Source organism: Malurus melanocephalus, unplaced genomic scaffold (genome assembly GCF_030028575.1).
Source record: "Malurus melanocephalus ecotype Western Australia unplaced genomic scaffold, MMel_1.1 scaffold_59, whole genome shotgun sequence".
Taxonomy (NCBI): domain Eukaryota; kingdom Metazoa; phylum Chordata; class Aves; order Passeriformes; family Maluridae; genus Malurus; species Malurus melanocephalus.
The window spans coordinates 302,294-319,829 of NW_026623291.1; the positions used below are offsets into that span (position 1 = coordinate 302,294).

Genomic DNA, 17,536 nt, shown 5'->3' on the forward strand with positions numbered 1-17,536 from the left:
GTCTTCTAACTGCAGAGAAGCAGCAGTTGGGTCAGCGATACTTTTGGCAGTGCTGCCAGCCTGTAAAGGGGTGACCCCATCCCATTAGCTGAAATCTSTGGAATCCCATGGTCCCTCAAATTCCCAGGAGGCAGTAAGTGGTGCAAGGGAAGGATTTGGCAGTGGTTGTCCTCTGAGCATTGTGGTGGGARGGCAGGCATGGCACAGAAATAACAAAACCCCTCAAAAGCAGAAGGATCCAAATAGTGGAGTATCCTGGTGGGCCAGACTTTGCTCCAGCATCAGCTGAAAGATTTGTTAGAACTGGCTAGGGGGCTTAGCGTGCTGGAAGGTGACACCATGCAAAGACCTGGGACCAGCCAAGGCTGAGGAGCAGTTCTGCCMGTGCTGCCTGGGCAAACCCCATGTGCTTCACCTGCTGAGATGCTCCTGGGGGAGCTTCCACCTCCACCAAGTCTGGCTGGACTGGGGACTGTCAGAGGGGCTGGCACAGCTGTGGGAGGGAAGCCCTCCGCTCCCACAGGGAATTCTTGTTCACAGGGTCTGGTGTGTGCTGAACCAACGCTGAGGTGGCAGTGGGCAGCAGCCTGTCCCCAGCCAGTCACTGTGACCTCCCCACTCAGGGAGGCAGGAATCTGGCCCTCCTTACAAGGACTGAGGGTTCAGCAAGGCTTCAGCCTTAGTTCTGGGACTCGGGGCTGCCCATGGCACGTGCTGTCAGTAGCTGCAGGAAGACAGCTTCTGATGGTGCTCAGTCCAATAAGCAAGTCCRTGTGTTTGTGCCCAGGGACCTGTGGATGGCTTCTCTTTTCACAGTGGCAGAGTCAGTCTGGGCTTTTCTCCCACACAYTGCTCCGAAGGAGGCCAGCAGGGGTGCAGGATGCTAGATGACCTCCTGTTTGGTGATGGCAGGCTGTGGGATGGAGTTGGGCTGCTTTGCCACGGTTGCAATGGCTCCAGGCAGCAGCTTGTACTGCTCTGGTCCTGAGCCTGCGGGTGGAGACGGCTGTGGAGTTTCTGGAGTAGCTGAAGAGAGAAAAACCAAATTAGAAGAGGGCCTCACAGGGCTGACAGCTCTGGGATCTGTCCTTGGTCGTGCAGGGTTCAGACATAAGCACAGCAGAGGCTCTTAAGGACTTGTATGTTTGCTGTAGGGCAGCCAGACACGCAGGCATGGCTTGATGCCCCAGAAGAACCACAATAACCAACATCAAATGAGGGGTGCTGCTGATGTTTTGACTTGTACTGACCACTTTTTTGGTCAGCTGAGGTCATCTCAGCCCAWGTTCCCCATTGGTGGCCCCATGTGGTGGACCAGACTCTCCTGTGTTTTTGCAGAGGGCAAACTGAGGTGTGTCTGAGCCGTTCAAGGGAAGGGGAGCCTTTCTACTGATTTCACTAAGCTCTGGATAGGACTATTCATCCCTTAAGGACTATGTAAAACTTGCTGTCTGCCAAGGAGTATCTTGTTGGATCAGTTAGTCTGGCCTAATCTAATCTAACCCACCTCTCTGTTTGTCTTTCCCTCCTTTCTGCATAGGAATTTCTCACACGCTCATTACCASAGACTTTGTCTTGCTTGCAAATTCCCTTGCAAGGCAGAAACTACCTCCTRGTTTCTCCTGGGAGCTCTGTCTCTCTGGTCATACTCACACATCTGCCCGTTGTGCATCTGAGGAGGCATTGTGTTGGCCACGATGACRTTTGTTCCCAGGTTCTCCTGGATCAGGTGGGGGTGCAGGGGGTGGTGGGCRTGCGGCGTTTCACTCGATGAGCCTGAGAACATGCAGAAGATGTTAATTGTCACAATGGCAGAAGGAGACAGCTCAGATGGGCAGACCCACTGCACCAGAGTGTCCAAGGCTTTGTGCACAATCAGCTTGTGCAGAGGTGACTGGAGCACACCCTTCCCTTTTTCATCCATGGATGTCTTGAGCTAACTAACTCCCTGCCTGCTGCTTGCATATTTCTTATACAGGATTATATTCCTGAGTCACGCCTCCATGTAAAGAATAACACAGTGGGAACTTTTTATTTTGTTTTGTCCCATTGGATGCTCCCACTAGAAAATCTGGGACATTCCTTCAACCTGAGCTTTCAGACCTTTTTGTTCTGATGAGTCCCTTCTGACAGGGTTAGTGAAATGGCTGCCTGGTAGGAGCCTGGGGGGTGCACAGCAAAGCTTGTCCATGTGCAGAGGGCTGGGGATACCTCTCTGTATACAAAGGCACATTTAATGCACACTTTAGGTGAGAAGTAGAGGATAGTTGGTTACTGCTGTCAAGAATAAGAGATGATTTTGTGTGAGTCAAGGGCTGACCTGCAGACGGGCTGTCTCTAATTTTTCCAGACAAGRAGCAGTAACTAAGAAGTTCTCAAGGGGACAATAATCTGAGAGGCCTCTTGTTGGCTCCTCAAGCACTCACCTCCCAGCAGCATCTCCTGCAGCAGGTTGTCAATCTTGGCCATGCCGAAGAGCTTGACGAACTGGATCTGCTCTATCATCTGCCAGGTGATGCTCTGCAGCACGGGCAGCAGCAGCAGCAGCTCTCCGAAGCGGCCCCGCGAGTCGTACTGCCGGTCGTTGATGTAATCCTCCAGGCTCACCTGCACCTGGTASCGCATCCGCTTGATCTTGGAYGGGTCGCTCAGCCCCTTGGCATCTRCAACAGCCCACACGGCAAAGTGAGCAGGCTGCTTCCCCAGGAGCTGCCYGGCAGTGCCAGCACCAATTCTGGGCACAGCCYGAAGTGATCTGCCTCTGATTCCCCACTCTCTGTTATGATGGACAGTTTTTCTCTTCTTAGGCAGACTTTTACCCTCCCTCTAAGAACAGTTTGGCCCAGAGAGGAGACCAAGCAGCATTTCCATAACTCAGCACTGGTTAACATCAGCATAACCCAAACTAGTCCCTTCTGATGATAACCCTCACCAAGCTGGAGCATACCTGGGTCGAAGAAGATGATGGCTTTCAAGCAGGCATATTCATTATCATCTATCTGCAGCTCCTGGAAGGGGAGCACCAGCTCGTCCAGGATGCGGATGGCCACGCGGTTCACCTCCACCAGCTCGGGGCAGTTCCGTGGGATGATGTGATCATTTCCTTCAGACAAGCAGCATAAGAGACCTTGTCATTGCTCAAGACTTGCCAGGGTGACAAGGAGGTCAAAATGCAAGTAACTAATGCTGAGATAATTTTGRGGATGGAGGAATTAAGAAGTGCCTCCTTCTGCTCCTTCCCCATCTCAGAGCACCAGAAATTGGGAGCTGTGTTTCCAGAGCAGCTTCTCATTACACAGGAGCCACTCAGGTGAGGAAAAGCTGACCAAGGAGTGAGAGCTTTTTTCTCAATCACACCACAGCCTGCTTACACAAACCCAGGGGTGCATTGTGAGTGTTCACAGTCCCCCAACTTTGCCACATCATGGCCTTGAAGTCAATGTCAGCCATGCCTAGCTGCACCCAAAGGTTGTGCTGGGCTTGCTAAAACACAGAACAGCTCAAGCCACCACCCTGCAAAAAGGGTGTCCACAAACAGTGCACCACCCTCTCCTTCAGCCCAGCAGGGAAGCGTGCCAGAAGCAGATGGGCTGGGAGCAGAAGTGCAGTTCTTACCTAGCAGCAGGACATCCTTGAACACCATGGACCTCTTGGCAGCTCCCAGTAACAGATGCTCCCCTGCGTGTGCACGCAGAAGCGCTACCTGCAAGGGCAGGGAGAAGTTATTTGGGTGATGCAGAGACTGAGACAAGCTGTGATTTCACGTAAGGAAGAGAGAAAGCTAAGCATTTCTATACTGCACTCAAGGATGGGGAGTGAGGGCCCCTCTTAAAGAAGATCCAAACAGAAAGAGAAAGAGAGAAAGATCAAAAAATCTTCTGTGCAAAACCACTTATAAATCCAGCAGAACCAGTAGATAATAAGACAGTACCTGAAATACCCCATACTCAGGACTCATGTCATGAGCATGACCATGCCAGACTGTCCCAGAACCTCACACCAGTGAGGGACATGTTCACCATGGGCTGTTTGCAGACAGCTCCTACCAAGTGCACAGCCAGGGACCACACTCCATGCTGGGAGGTTGGGGCAGTACAGTCCCCTGCTGTTGGACAGCTGCTGTCCCTCGGGCTGTTCCCACCTCCCACTGAAATCACACTCACAGGGACCCACGTCCGGCTGGCCAGAGGGGTCACGCCCTGGCCATTCATCCCTCCACAGCCACAGGAATTGGAGGCAGGGAAGCCAAATGGATGTTTTTCTCCCTTGGCGTTAATGATTGAAGTGTTTCATTTTACACTCTCCAGTGGCTCCTGGGAATGTTCTGAATCTTTTGCCCTCCTTCAGTTAAAAATTTCAAAGATTTAGGCAGAAAGAGAAGTTAACAATTGGACACCCTGACACAGAGGCTTCTTAATGTCCAGCCAGGAGCTTCTGCTGGAGAAAACAATCATTAAACATTAATAGAGGAATTCTGAAAAGCATGTCCTGATGGTAATGGTCCCCTTTTCCAGTGTGTTATCTTCATCATCTGACAAAGCCAAGAGAAGTCTTACCCTATCAGACACGCCAAGAGAATGTATCATCCATAGAAAAGAGCTCTAGTTTGGAAAGATACTGATGTTTAGGAGAGGGATTTTTTTTTTGTTTTTGCAGGTGGTAAAAAGGTTATGCAAAATAAACACAATGGAGATCCTTGCAAAAAGACTACGCACACATGATACTGGGGGATCTTTATCTAGATGCCAAAATCTAGCCTCTCTCTATCACTGTCCAAACATGGGTGGATGTGTTAGCTGAGCTGCTTGGAATTACCAGAGCTGCACACAGCTGAGCTTTCCTACCTGACAAAACTTTGAGAAGCAAAAAACTGCAATTCCCAGAGAGGAGCAAAGCTCTCACCTAGAAATTTCCTGCCTGATGCAAATTCAAGGAAGTTCAGTTTGTAACTACCTTTTTTATGTTCATAAAGTTTGCTTGTTTGAGCAGRGTTAAATCARTTACTTCAACAAGGCAAAACCATCTMATTWGAATATTTKTTCTTGCAGTGATGAACCTGAGATATGTCATTCTATTGTGAACTAGGATAAATATAAAGTTGTAACACAACAAAGTAGAACTTTGATATTGTCAAGGCTGTGTSAGGCTGTGTCATCTTTAGGTTTTCGCCTTTGAGGAATTTTGCAGCCCCACAGCTGTAAAATGAGCTCATGTGGAAGTTGCTGTAGTTTGCAGAGTTATTGGCCAGGTTTAGGGCCTCTGTTCCAAATGGGACAAGGATGTGATGGTTTGTACAGAGCTGCTCCAGCTCTGTGCTGGGCTGCAGCCTGTTTGCTGGTAAATGGCATTTACCATTGGAACACATTTTGGTTTACTCAATTTATGAATTGTATTTTCCTAAGCAATTTAACAGATTTCTTATAATTTTAAACAATTTAGCACTTGCACAGAATAGAAAAGAAGGAAACATGTTCCCATTTTAAGAGCACTGAATTCCCCAGAGCTCTGTGTGCCACTGGGTWGTTACTAAACAGCGCAGATTTATGATTTAGAGGATTTTGATCAGGTGGATACTCTCAGTAGCTGAATATCCTTTTTCTTCATTATATAAAAATTACCCCTAGGCCAATAGGGCTGAAGACTGGTCCTAGCTGAAGAGAGCACCTACTAGTTTTGTTATTGTACACTGGGCAGACTGGAAATACCTTCCTGCCTGTGACAGGACCTGTGCTGGCCCTGCCAGAAGTGCCATCCCAGCCACATGTGCTGTTCAAGGCTGAGCATACATCATGTCCTTCAACACCTGCTGCAGACCTCTGAAATGCAGACTTACACAGGAGGCCTCTCCTTGTACCTCTTTGAGGCTGCCTGAGATCCTGCAGTGCAGTTTTAGAGAACACCAAACCCACTGTGCTTATCTTCATAAGGGAATCCACAAATGTCAGTTTAGTGATTCATGTTAAATGCAAATATATTCTTGCTTTTTAATCCTGGAAAAAGATTTTCTATTGCCTGGGCAGCAAACTAGTGTTTAACTTCAAAATTCCACACTGAGAGCATGGATACAAACATATCCTCAGGCGGGAAGCAGAAAGAGGCAGATTTTTAGGTTTGGGGAGATCTTAGGCCAGAAATCTGTCCTGATAATTCTGATTACCCCAAGCATTTGTATAGCCCRTCCTGTTTTCAAAGTGCTGCACAAACTATAACCAATAAATGACTGTCTGACCCCAAAATGCTCATCTGATAATGGCCCTCATTGGAGCTCAGCTTTATCTGGCTGTGCTCCTCGGCTGATCAGCAGCACATGCAAGTTGCCCGTGCTGGCATTGTATGGATGTCTGGCCTGGGCTGGCATTGTATGGATGCTGCTCCCAATCAGCTGCAGCAGCCAGGATAACAGAGTGCACAATCTGCATTTTCTTTGAAGGTCTCGGGGCTGCCTTTGGCTCCCCATGGCCTCTGCCAGGACAGAGCGAGGTGGGGAGGACAGGAGGACTTGCCTGGTCATCCAGGGGCAGCTCACAGAACGGGGGGATGTACTTGGCCCACTCCACCAGCACCAGCAGCTGCTGCTTCATGGACTCACACACGTCAGAGATATTGGCAATCTTCTTGCCTCGGATGTCTCCRTTGATCACAGGAACCGGGGATGATATCTGCAAGGACAGAAGAGATCCCTCAGCTTTCAGAGCTGCAGAGGAAACAGAGACAGGAAAATCCCCAGCCCAAGGGTTGTGTTGATGCAGACTCCAGAATCAACAATTACTCTTTTTCTGTAGCACACACCCAGATCCCAGAATAGGTGACCCAACAAGACTCGTTTAAACTGAGATCAGCTTGGGGATCTGTGAGCGTGAAATGCCTCAGAGTAGAGGCTGGGGATCATCTTGCTAAACTGGAATGCCTCAAATAGACTGGAAAGCACAGAAGAGCCATTCCTAAAGCCAGGATCTTCCTCCCACTGAACAAATGTGCTCAGTCAAGATCCAGGAGGGAGCAGAGGGGCTGGTGTGSCAGTCGGCCTCACCAGTAGAAAGGACACATCCTCCCAGTGCTGCTGCACAACCCGCTTGGTCCCAGCAAAGTGCAGAGAGCTGCTCCCCCTTCCACCCTGCTCCAGGGCCACTSCTTGGCCAGAGCTGCCCTGTCTGCTTCCCACAGGAACCACACAGGCTCTGCTCCTCTCCTGAGTCATCATGAGTGCATCTCAGCTTTCCAGGTCTGACATGGCTTTCTGTGARCACCAGGTCATTATTATTTGACATCCCTCACTCTGAATTGCTAAAGGCAGACTTTAAAGATAACTGTCTCCCGCCTCCSACCAGCTTTTAGGTCCTTTTGGCAAAACTGGGCAAGTGCAAACATGCACAACACAGATTCCGTTTGTTACGTGGTGAATTATTTGTGATTGCAGAGACAAATGTGGTCATTTCATTTGCAAAGGACAAACCTGAYAACTCTGCAAGTACTGTCACACCGAGCTGGACAGAACATCTCCCCCAAACCAGGCACCCAACCTCCTGCCTGGTTCTCATGCATAGCTGCTCACCCAGGTCGTCTAAAAATTTGCCCTTAGTCACTACTTTATCCTCATGCTTCTGTAAGCAATTAACTCAACCCCATCACTGCCCTCCGCCTGCCCTCTGTGCTCTTGTACAACATCAGTTCTTCCTGTCCTGTTCCTGCCAGCATTTTTCAGCTCGGACTCTGCCAGCCTTCCCAAGGAAATGGAATTCAAATGCCACCTGCATTTTTTTTTTTTTTCTTTTCAGGTTGCATTACCTGGAGGCTGTCCAGCTTACCAGCTGTTATTGAATAAGTAAGATTGTAAAAATCTCACCATGTATTACCCTAATCAGAGGGCCCGGAAGGCTTAGCAAATAAATAAAGACCTCTGAGTGAGTGACCCTAGATCTTGGAGAAAGCAGCTCCTCAGCAGTATCTTGTTCTAATTAGCCAGGCACATAAAAGTTACCAATTACCGTGCTGGAGCCTGCMTTGTTTAATGAGTCGCTGTGTGCTCTGTGGGAGAGCAGGAGCTCCCCTGGATCTGTCGATGGTTGTAGTTTTTATCAGCAGCCCCTGCTTACATGTGATGGCCCTGCAGGACTCTGAGCCCCGGAAATGTCCTTCCCTTGTAGGTTTGGTGACTCSAGACCCCATTATCTCACACCTCCGGGGAGCAGTACCAATCTTGTTTTTATAGGGTATATAAATACATTAGGGTCTGCATAGGACAAGGTGAGATGTGGGATGAGATTGGATATGGTTTTTGTGTACAAGGTTGGTCCTTGGCCCTTCTGGCGTATCCTCTCTTTGGAGAAATGGACCTTACAGCCTGAGCCTGATGTGGGTCCCAGAGCACAGCATGCCCTGTCCTGGAGCATCTCCCAGATGATGTGACCCTTGAAGCAGCATGGACTGCCAACTCAACCCCTTCTTTGTTTTCCCGAGGACACAGAGTGCTGCTCTCCCCAGCTCCCATGAGGAGGGGCAGCTCCTGCCTCCAGCACAGCTCCATCCTCACCCTTGTTCTCACACACAAACCCCTCCCCACGGGCTGTGTGTGCCCATCCTGTCCTGTGTCCTCCCAGACAGTGCTGACTGTGTACACCATTTGCAGTGTCCAGCCTCTTAAATCAGAGTCATCTTTTCAAGGTGAARGCTCTAGGAAATGAGTCTTGGCTGTGTGCTAGTGGAAACGGGGAATTTCAAGCAAGYACTGGAAAAGATATCTACATAAAACAAGCAGGAAACCGATTCCTYGTGAAATCGTGCAGGAATCCAAAGTTCCTAGCAGCTAACATGGGGAAGGGAGGCTGCTCATGCCAGGCCAGCCCCTCATGGGCTCAGGCAGCCACAGCTCTTTGGATTGCAGTGATTCTACCCTGTTCTCTTCCATCAGGCTCTCCAGCCTTCCTGTGTCCCATTAAAACAGAATAAATCATTGCATATTGTTACAACTGAGTGCTGGACTAAGGAGATTTAAAGGGATGGTTTCAGGTAACAAATGATTTTTGRAAAATCCATCTTGAGCTGGCAGATAAGTCACTTAGAAAAGAGGTGATAATTTGAAGACTCAACCATTAAATATTCAGCTGGCACCACAAGCCAGGTAGTGCCTGGTGCTTTTGCATTTGGTAAAATAAAAGAGGTACCTGCTGTGCCAGGGCTTCTGCATGCAGGAGGGCGTTGATGGAGGGCAAGCTGCTGTCCTCGTAACTTGATCTGCGGGTGCTGATTCGGTCCCGTTCGTTTTGYACAGCTGCAAGAGAGGATTTTGGCTGAGCTGCACGTCGTTCATGGCAATGCACACCGAAAACTAGCACAGACTTTTGGCATTCCCCTCCCTTAGCTGCAGTTTCCCAGCTTCCCTGCCAGGCAGGGTGGAGGTGCAGCTGTGTCTGGTTTGTGATGGGATGCCAGCAAGGGCTGACTGCATCTGGTGGCTCTGATTTCTTATTTGCTGTATTAGACTTTCCTGGGAGAGGATCGCTTCAGAACCCAAACACCTGTGGAGTTTGGTGGGGAGAATTTCCTGACAAAGGATCTGAGATTTTTTATTTCATGATACGGGGTCTGAAGCAGTGGCTCTGCTCATATGCATCCCAAAGCTGATGTGTGAAATGRAGGGGTATCTGTGAGGTTTCCTTGCCCTAATRGCTCCAGTGAGCTCCATTCAGGAAKCTGTTACACTGGGWGGGTRTAGTTGGAAAACCTCTGTCTAAACTCCAGTAATAAAGAAGCATAGAACTGCTCCTACTTATCCATCCAGAGAAGCAGAGCTCTCACAGCAGATTGTAAAAGCATCCCAGCACAGGTTTGACCCCAGCACGCCTCCCTGTTTGGTCTGGTCTTGAGGGCCTGGCTTTGAGGGGGAGGATTTGCCTGTCTGTCTGTCTGTCACGAGGCCTGGGCTGGCCCTAACTCACCCTGGCCACGCCACTCAGAGCCATCTGCTCAAATAAGCTATTGATCCATGGCAGGGGAAACAGCACAGTCCCTGCCTTGGGCTGGTGGCTCTCTGCATTGATACGTTCTCCATGTATAAATCCACCTGATAAAAAGCAATAATGAGGCTGGGCCAGGAGAAAAGCCCTGCAGTCAGCGGCTGTAAATAGGAGCTCTCAAGGTTATGCTGCTTGTTATCAGTAGCAGGCCCCCGAGTTCAGTCACGCCATGATGTTTTCCAAATGTTTGCTCAGTATTAGCTGGTCATGCACCTAATGTAACTTCTATTGAATATTAACAGACAACAGCACAGCTCTGGGCTGGGGATGAGCGGGCGCTGCACAGAGAGGAGGATTCCTATATTCTTCAGGAAAAGCCAAGGAAAGCTGCTTGTGATACCTCACCCCCTTTAACTGGGAATAAATGTTCCTGCTCAGAGGTGCTCCTGCTCAGAGGTGTTCCTGAGCTACCCAGGCACCACTGGCACTTCCCTGTTGCCTTCAAGGACCYTTTTGCTCTAAAGTTTCTCCTTGAGGTGGTGTGAACTGCGAGGAGCACAGGGTTTAATTTCTCTGCATGGAACAACAGAGCCAAGCACCTCCTGCTTGTCCCTTTGCAGACATCAGTGGGTGAGCTCTGTGGGATGCTGGCCAGCTCCTCTGCTTCTGGCAGTTTGTCCCTGGTTTTCCTGCCACTCCTGAGAAGCAGGGCTAAACAAGGGTACAATCCTGCCATGGGGAGGTGTAAGGGCTGCAGAGACAGGGGGGGAGGGAAGCTGGGGAGATGAGCATGGGCCATGCAGGGATATTTCTGCTATTTTCACAAAGCGTTTCATAGCAAAAATGAAACTAAACTAAACTCTCAGCAGAGGGTCATCAAGAATATGTGTCTACTAGGGGGGAAAAAGGTGTAAAATGTCAGTTGGACCTTATCTGGACTCCTCCATCCAGCTGTGGATTTCATGGAGACTCTGGAACAACAGCAGTTGTTGTTGGAGCAGTTTTGCCAAAGGGTTCCCAAATTTCCAGGCCTTCTTTGAGGCCTTCCCAAAGCCCTCCAATGGACTGGCTGTGTGGGAGCCCAGGTGATGTGTGTGTCAGTGTAAGCAAGAGTGAGCTGAAGAGCCCTGGATGTGAGTTTTGTGCACAAGCACCTGCAGTGCTGACACACAGGCATGGACTGTCCCTACATCCCGCTGTAGTGGGGTCAGGATCTGTGCCCAGGAGGGCACCGTGGAGGGCAGACAGRGCTGAGGTGCACATGGCAGGGACCAGCCTTGGGCTGACAGGGTGTCCCCAAACACAGGCAGCCATTGTGAGTGACTGCTGCTGGGGAGAGCCACACCATCACCCACCTTCCTTCTTCATTCCTGCTCGGAAGCACTTCTTCAGCCTGCAGTATCGGCACTGGTTCCTCTTGTCTTTGTCTACAACACACTGCCTGTTGAACCTGGAAAGRAAGGAAGGAAGGAAGGTGTGAGGAGCAGCAAGACTGGGCCTGAAGGCAGGACAAGACAGCCCCAAGCTCCCAGACGTGCTCAGAACCAGTTCCCAGAGGCTCACCCTGAGAAAGGAGCCCAAATTTGTGATTTTTCCATGATTGTGTTACTCTGTGGTTTCTTTTTTGCTCTGAATATTGCAGCCCTCTACCTCTGGGTGGTCAATAAGGACAGATCAGGAGCTCAGGCTGCTGGTCTTGCTCACTGACCATTAGGGATGGACTAACAAGCCCCAGGGAAGTTWAAAGTGTGATCTAAGAGGGTCAGAACCAACTTGGAAGCTGCTGTTTTAAGTTATATGCTAGCAGAATGGAGGAAGAATGCCTTTATTCTTAATTTTAAAAACAGGTAGAAGGTTGTAGCAGCCCAGCTGTGAGGTTAAGAAGTCAGTTTAAGTCTCTCCATCTCTCCAGAGCTCTGTCTGGGATCCTCACAGGGTGGTTCTGACCTCTGGACAGCGTTGCTGGTGTGCAAACTGCTCTGCTGCCACTTGCACTTCAGAGAGTACTTGGGAAGCAACCAGCTCCTTCCCTCCAACCTTGTGTCTCCAAATCCACTGCACGTGGTGGGGAAAACACTGATCTCCCMTGTGTGTGACTCACAAGCCTGGTGGCCACTTGCAGCATGAATTTCACTTGCAAATTTGCTCTAATTTRCAGCAGATTGATCCAGCTTGCAGASTAAAGACAAATGAGTACAGAGCTGGGAAAGGGSTCTCAGCCATGCTGAATTCTGCASCTTTTGAAAAGGCTTCTTTCTACTRTGATTTTTAAAGCCCCAAGCTATGGTTTGCCCAAATGGATGCCAGAAAGCAGCTTTTTAAATATTTCTGTAGTGCATATAAAAGCCTCAGCCTCCAAGATCTGGGCACCTTGGCTTTTCTGGTGGAGTTGTGGGGAGGGGGCTCCCTGGGCAGCCAGCTTAAATAACCCTGGTGTGCCAATGATGATGGGCTTCACAGGCACTGATAAACCTGGGGCTTCCTTCTGCCACTCAGATTTTAGGGTCATGTTGCTCTTCATGCTCCCCATATGGAGTAACTGATTCAAACAGCCCAAGGGATTCAGACACTGTGAGCTGAGGATGCCTCAGTTTCCTCTGTGGCTCTCTATGTGTGTGCTGCTCACAGCAGGGAGCGGGCAGGTCCCAGCTGCTGATGGCACAGGGAAACCACGGGCAGTGCCTCATCCTCAGAAACCTGCACATTGTGCTGCCCTTCATGGTGCTCTTGTATCGTGTGACAGGCAGTGACAACCCTTTGGGTGGATGGCAGGCTCARTTCCATCTCGTGATGGAGAAGGATTGTCCCCAGGGAGTGCTCACAGCACAGAGTAGTGATGTGCTAAGTCTCTGAAATAGGGATTCTCCCCTGGCATCTGCCTGCTTGCTGGCCACATTCATGGTTGGCTATATCCATTTGCAGGAATATGAGCTTGGCCCTAAATATGGGGCAAGACTTCCCAGGGTCGTTACCCAGKGATCAGTGCAGGCAATCCCAAAATCTGAGCAGTCACTGACCCTTCCCAGCTGAGATCAGGGAAGGTGGAGGAGGATGCAGTGAGGATGAAGAGGGTGAAGGGCCCTGCTGCTGCACTTTGAGGGCTTTTCCACGGAGCTGTGAGGGGCTGTTCTGTGTGAGCCCTGTGTCTCTGTCCCCTGTGTCCTCACCTGCAGGAGTACATGTGGTTTTTCCTGACGCTCCTCCTGAAGAAGCCCTTGCAGCCRTCGCAGCTGGAGGCYCCATAGTGCTTGCCCGTGGCACGRTCCCCACARATGGCACACAGAGCRCTCACCCCRATGCTGCTGGAGGTGTTGAGGTTGGCTGCTTCTGATGGAGAYGTGTCTGCTTGGGGAAGGACACAGCAAGAGCAGGACAGTGAGACAGTGAGACAGMCAGCCAGTGTTTCCTAACTCAGTTACCAGTGAGAGATTTTTGGAGAAACCAGGCCCTGTTTGTGTGGCAGGGGCCAGCCAGAGGGGTGTGTAAGGAGAAGTGGGTGCTCTGAATGCTCTGGATGCTTAAATCATTGCATTTTGAGTGCACCAAAACTTCCTGTATTCCACAGGGTGTAAGACCCCTCTTCCCAAAGGCCTGGCTGCAGCAGTGCCTTCACATCAAGTGGAAGCTCATTTGTAAGAATCACAGGGCAGAGCCAAAATTCCCCGGCGATTTGCAGACTTTGGGCTGCAGTGGTGTAGCCAGAGTAGAAGCTGATGCAGAGTTAAAGCTGAGGTGTTACAGCTCAAGGTGAGCAGTAATTATTATTATTATTATATTATTATTATTACAGCTCAAGGTGAGCAGTGGTTTATGAGGGAACTGCTTGTGTTATAGCACTGAAACAGCCCAAGACAGCCCTGAGGAGATGCTGTTCAAAAATGAAGTGACCTGTTCCCTTTTCCAGCCATGGAGCTCCAGCCTGCACAGCCTTTCTTTGGGAGAACAAGACTTTTGAGTAAATAACAGATTCAACATGGAAAACTCATGTGGGCAAAGGCTGTCCATGCAAGGATGGACTGATCAAAGAAAGAAAAGGTGGCACTCTAGCATGGAGGAGGCTGAGTGTCTTCCAGAGTCTGGTAGGACCACAGTGGACATTGATTTGTCTTGTAGTCCTTACAGACCAAGGGGGACTGGCACTTGCAGGGCTTTTCATGGAGGACAGGGAATTGCAGCAGCCTCTGGAGGAAAGGACATCTGAAAGGCTAAAAACCATACAAGGGCTACACTAAACCCCTCCAGCAAGCCAAACAAAGCTCAAGGCTGAAGGGATCAGCCCTTAATTCAGTTGATCTAATTGTCCCCTCCCATGTACGTTTTCCTGTATCAGCACAGGCACATCCCCCTGCCTCAGTGGAAATGCCAGTCACAAATCACAACCAGGACCTGCAGAGCCATAGAAACCTGCTGGGATCTTTAATGCTTGAGCCTGTTGGCCCCTGGTCTCTGGGCTTGGCAGGGACTCAGTTAAGGCTCATCCTGGAAGGGCCAGAGCTGCTGCCCCTTGGCACCCAGCAGAAAGGCTGGTCCCAGCTGGGCTCCCTGTGGAGCCAAGGCCAGCCTGGCTGGGGCAGGGCTGCATTTTTAGCTTCTATTTTGCAGAGAAAGGGGCATTTCAGCGGGTGCTGCACATCCTGGTCATGCCACCCCTCAGCAGGAACAACTGGCACAGAACCAGCAGTGAGCAAGCACAGGGGTTCTTGAGCTTTCCCAGGCTCTGGCAGCATCTCATTTCCCTRCCTGCTTTCTGTCCTTCCCATTCCTCGTGTCCCTCCCATATTTCCTTCTGAGTCAGTTTGCTGCCTCTCTGTGTCCTTGCCTGGCACACCCTGTCACGCAGCCACACAACACCAGTGCAAAGCTCCTCACTCCACTCCCACAGCCCTGAGCTCCTCCCAAGGCCACAATGGCTGTCTCCTGTCCCAAGAGCAGCTTGCCTCTGAAAACATTCTTCCTCTGTGCATATCCTGAGGGCTCAGCTGGATGCAGGTCACTCCAGAAGGAAAGTCAAACTCCCAGTTTCAGCTAAACATAGGACTTAGATGTGAGAGGAAGAGCTGATCTGCCTGTAATCCCATTACTTGTGTATCTGTGACAGTCCAGATAAATCCCTTTTTAGCAAYTTATCATGCTGTAATCAGATGAACACAGAGCAGGAAAAACTGGCACTGTTATCAAAGAAATTGCAACATCTCAGTCTAATAGCCAACAACAATGAAATTATTGCCTAATGGATAATTTTCCAATTAAGWTTATTTTGCCAAATATGTGCCAAAAATGTGCGCTCTGGCTGCTGCTATGAAGTAGTTGGAGATAAGGTAAATGGAGGAAAGAAAAAATCTGACTTTAAGTTTGCAACTTTACAGCTGAGCCTTGTGTGAGGACAGGAGCTGCTCAAGAGGTCCCTGAGCCTGTCTGAACACAGAGTGCATTTGGTGACAGGGACAGAGCTGGTCCCCAGCAGAGCTGTGCTGGGCAGTGGCTGAGCTCTGGTCTGGTCCTTGGCCAGAGAAAGAGGCACTGGTCCTGCGGGAGGTGTGTCCTCCCGGGCACCAGAGCCAGAGCAGCCCTGGGAGAAAGGCTTGTCCCGGTCCTGGAGCGGGGCCCAGGAGGAGAGGAGCTGGTGCTGTCTGCCCCAGCTGACTCATCCAGCCCTGGAGTGTCACAGCCCACTGCATCTTGTCATCTGACATGATCCTGTCCCRGTGCCCACCGAGCCCTGGGGCTGGGGCTGGCACATCACAGCCCCCTGGGCAGATTCTGGCTGGGTGGGAGAGGGAGCGTGGCCTGGGCTTGTCCTGCAGGGTCCAGATGGATATCAGCAGGGCCAAAGGGGACCCTGAATGGATAGAACCAGCCCTCAGGAGTGGAGAGGGGGCTGGGACCCCAAACGGTGGGGATTTATTGCACAGCAGAGCCACAGCACCGCTGTCACATCCGTGACCAAGCAGAGCCATAGCCCAGGGAATGCCCACACAAACTGTGATGGAAGAGACCACACCACCAGCACAGCCCTTCAGGGACAGAGGTGCCCAGCAGCCCTGGTGACACAGCACATGGGAGGAAAGGGCTCGGAGAGCCACCTTCTGTGGCATTGTTTAGTCATTAACCTCATATTTAGAGAGACTTTGGGGGGACTCCGAGAGGAATTTCCTGTTATACCTAAGCATTAATCACCAACACTCTTTGGTCCCCAAATGAGTGGGCCACTGTTGTGAATTCTGGAGGGYTAAGTGGCATCCTGCCCCCCTGAAGGGATGGGAACATTTGTCTATCCTGTCAAGGTCCCCTTGTCCCTGAGCCTCCCAGCCCCACAGTGCTCCCAGCAAAAGGGACGCCACCCCACAGCCCAGCTCTGCGCTGGGGAACGGCTGTGCCCTCACAGCAGCTAAAGGGGCAGTGCCTGAATCACTTCTCATAGTGATTTTCACCCTTACCAGGTGCTAAATGCCTTTCTGCTCCAGGAAAACCCAGCTCCAGCTCCTGCTGGAGTGGGACTGTCTCTCGGGTTTGGAGCCACAGGCGCAGTTTTCTGTCTGGTGAACCATCAACAACACTTCACCCAGAAACTTCTGGCTGGGGTCTGGGAGACCCCCACCATGTTCAGCCCCAGGTCTGCTCATTGCCCCCAGTTTGATGTGTGCCCATTCCCAGTTTGATGTGTGCCCATTCCCAGTTTGGTGTGTGCCCTTTGCCAGTTTGGTGTGTGCCCGTTCCCAGTTTGGTGTGTGCCCGTTCCCAGTTTGGTCTGTGCCCGTTCCCTCAGGGGCTGCAGGGCACATCCCTCCTGTACCAAACACAGCTCTCCTGTCCCCACTCCATTTTCCCCGGGGTGGCAGAAACCCCTCACTGAACTGCGGGGAGCTCCCATCTGACACCCCTGCCCTCCCTGGGAGCATTTTTACAGCCACCCCAGGGATTTCTCCTCCTGCAGCCCCCGGCTCATCCCAGCACAGCAGACAGGAGGGGACTCACCGTTGCCCATGGCCAGCACCTGCATGTTCTCGAACTCCAGGGTGGTGTAGGCCGGGTCCAGCGCTGCGCTATAATCTGCCATCTCCATGTCTATGAGGGCTTTGGAGAGGCGCATTATCCTCGGCAAACACGGGCCAGATTGCACCGATTCCCTTGGCCCAGGCTATTGGCCCTGCTGCCTCCCTCTGCCTTCACTGCGTCCCCTACCTGTTGGCTTTTAATTCAGATATTTCTCTGAAAGGATTTGCTGAGCCTCAAGGCCTATACTCCCCGAGGGGTGGAGGCAGGAGGCAGGGGGTTAATCTTTAATCATCTCACCCATTGCTGAATACTGCTAAGCTTTTTTTTTTTTTTTTTTTTTGAGCAGCGGTGATTCTTGTTGACTGTTTATGATTGAATCTCAAGGCGTTTCTGATCCTGGCTCCTGGGTGCAGGCAGCACCACGGGAGCAGGTATTCACCACCAAGGGCTATTGACCTTGATGCTGAGCTGCTGSTGTTGGTCTTAATTATACCTGGGGTGGAAAACTTGGAAAAAACCCTACCAGGAGAAAAAGGTTGTTCTTCACTTCAGTCATTGCCTTCCTCTCCTCACCGCTGGTTGCCTAC

At 50.7% G+C, this 17,536-nt stretch overlaps 1 protein-coding gene across 1 annotated transcript; it reads right to left on the bottom strand.

Annotated features, from left to right (window-relative positions):
* Positions 1–681: 681 nt before the first annotated feature.
* HNF4A (hepatocyte nuclear factor 4 alpha) lies at positions 682–17,180 on the bottom strand. Its single transcript, XM_057365911.1, has 10 exons — positions 16,929–17,180; positions 13,121–13,298; positions 11,309–11,403; positions 9,162–9,268; positions 6,504–6,659; positions 3,616–3,703; positions 2,948–3,103; positions 2,427–2,663; positions 1,654–1,776; positions 682–1,026 (listed from the first exon to the last, which is right to left on the bottom strand). Exons 1-10 carry the CDS (start codon positions 17,041–17,043, stop codon positions 884–886), a joined length of 1,398 nt encoding a protein of 465 aa, XP_057221894.1. The 5' UTR covers positions 17,044–17,180; the 3' UTR covers positions 682–883.
* Positions 17,181–17,536: the final 356 nt, after the last annotated feature.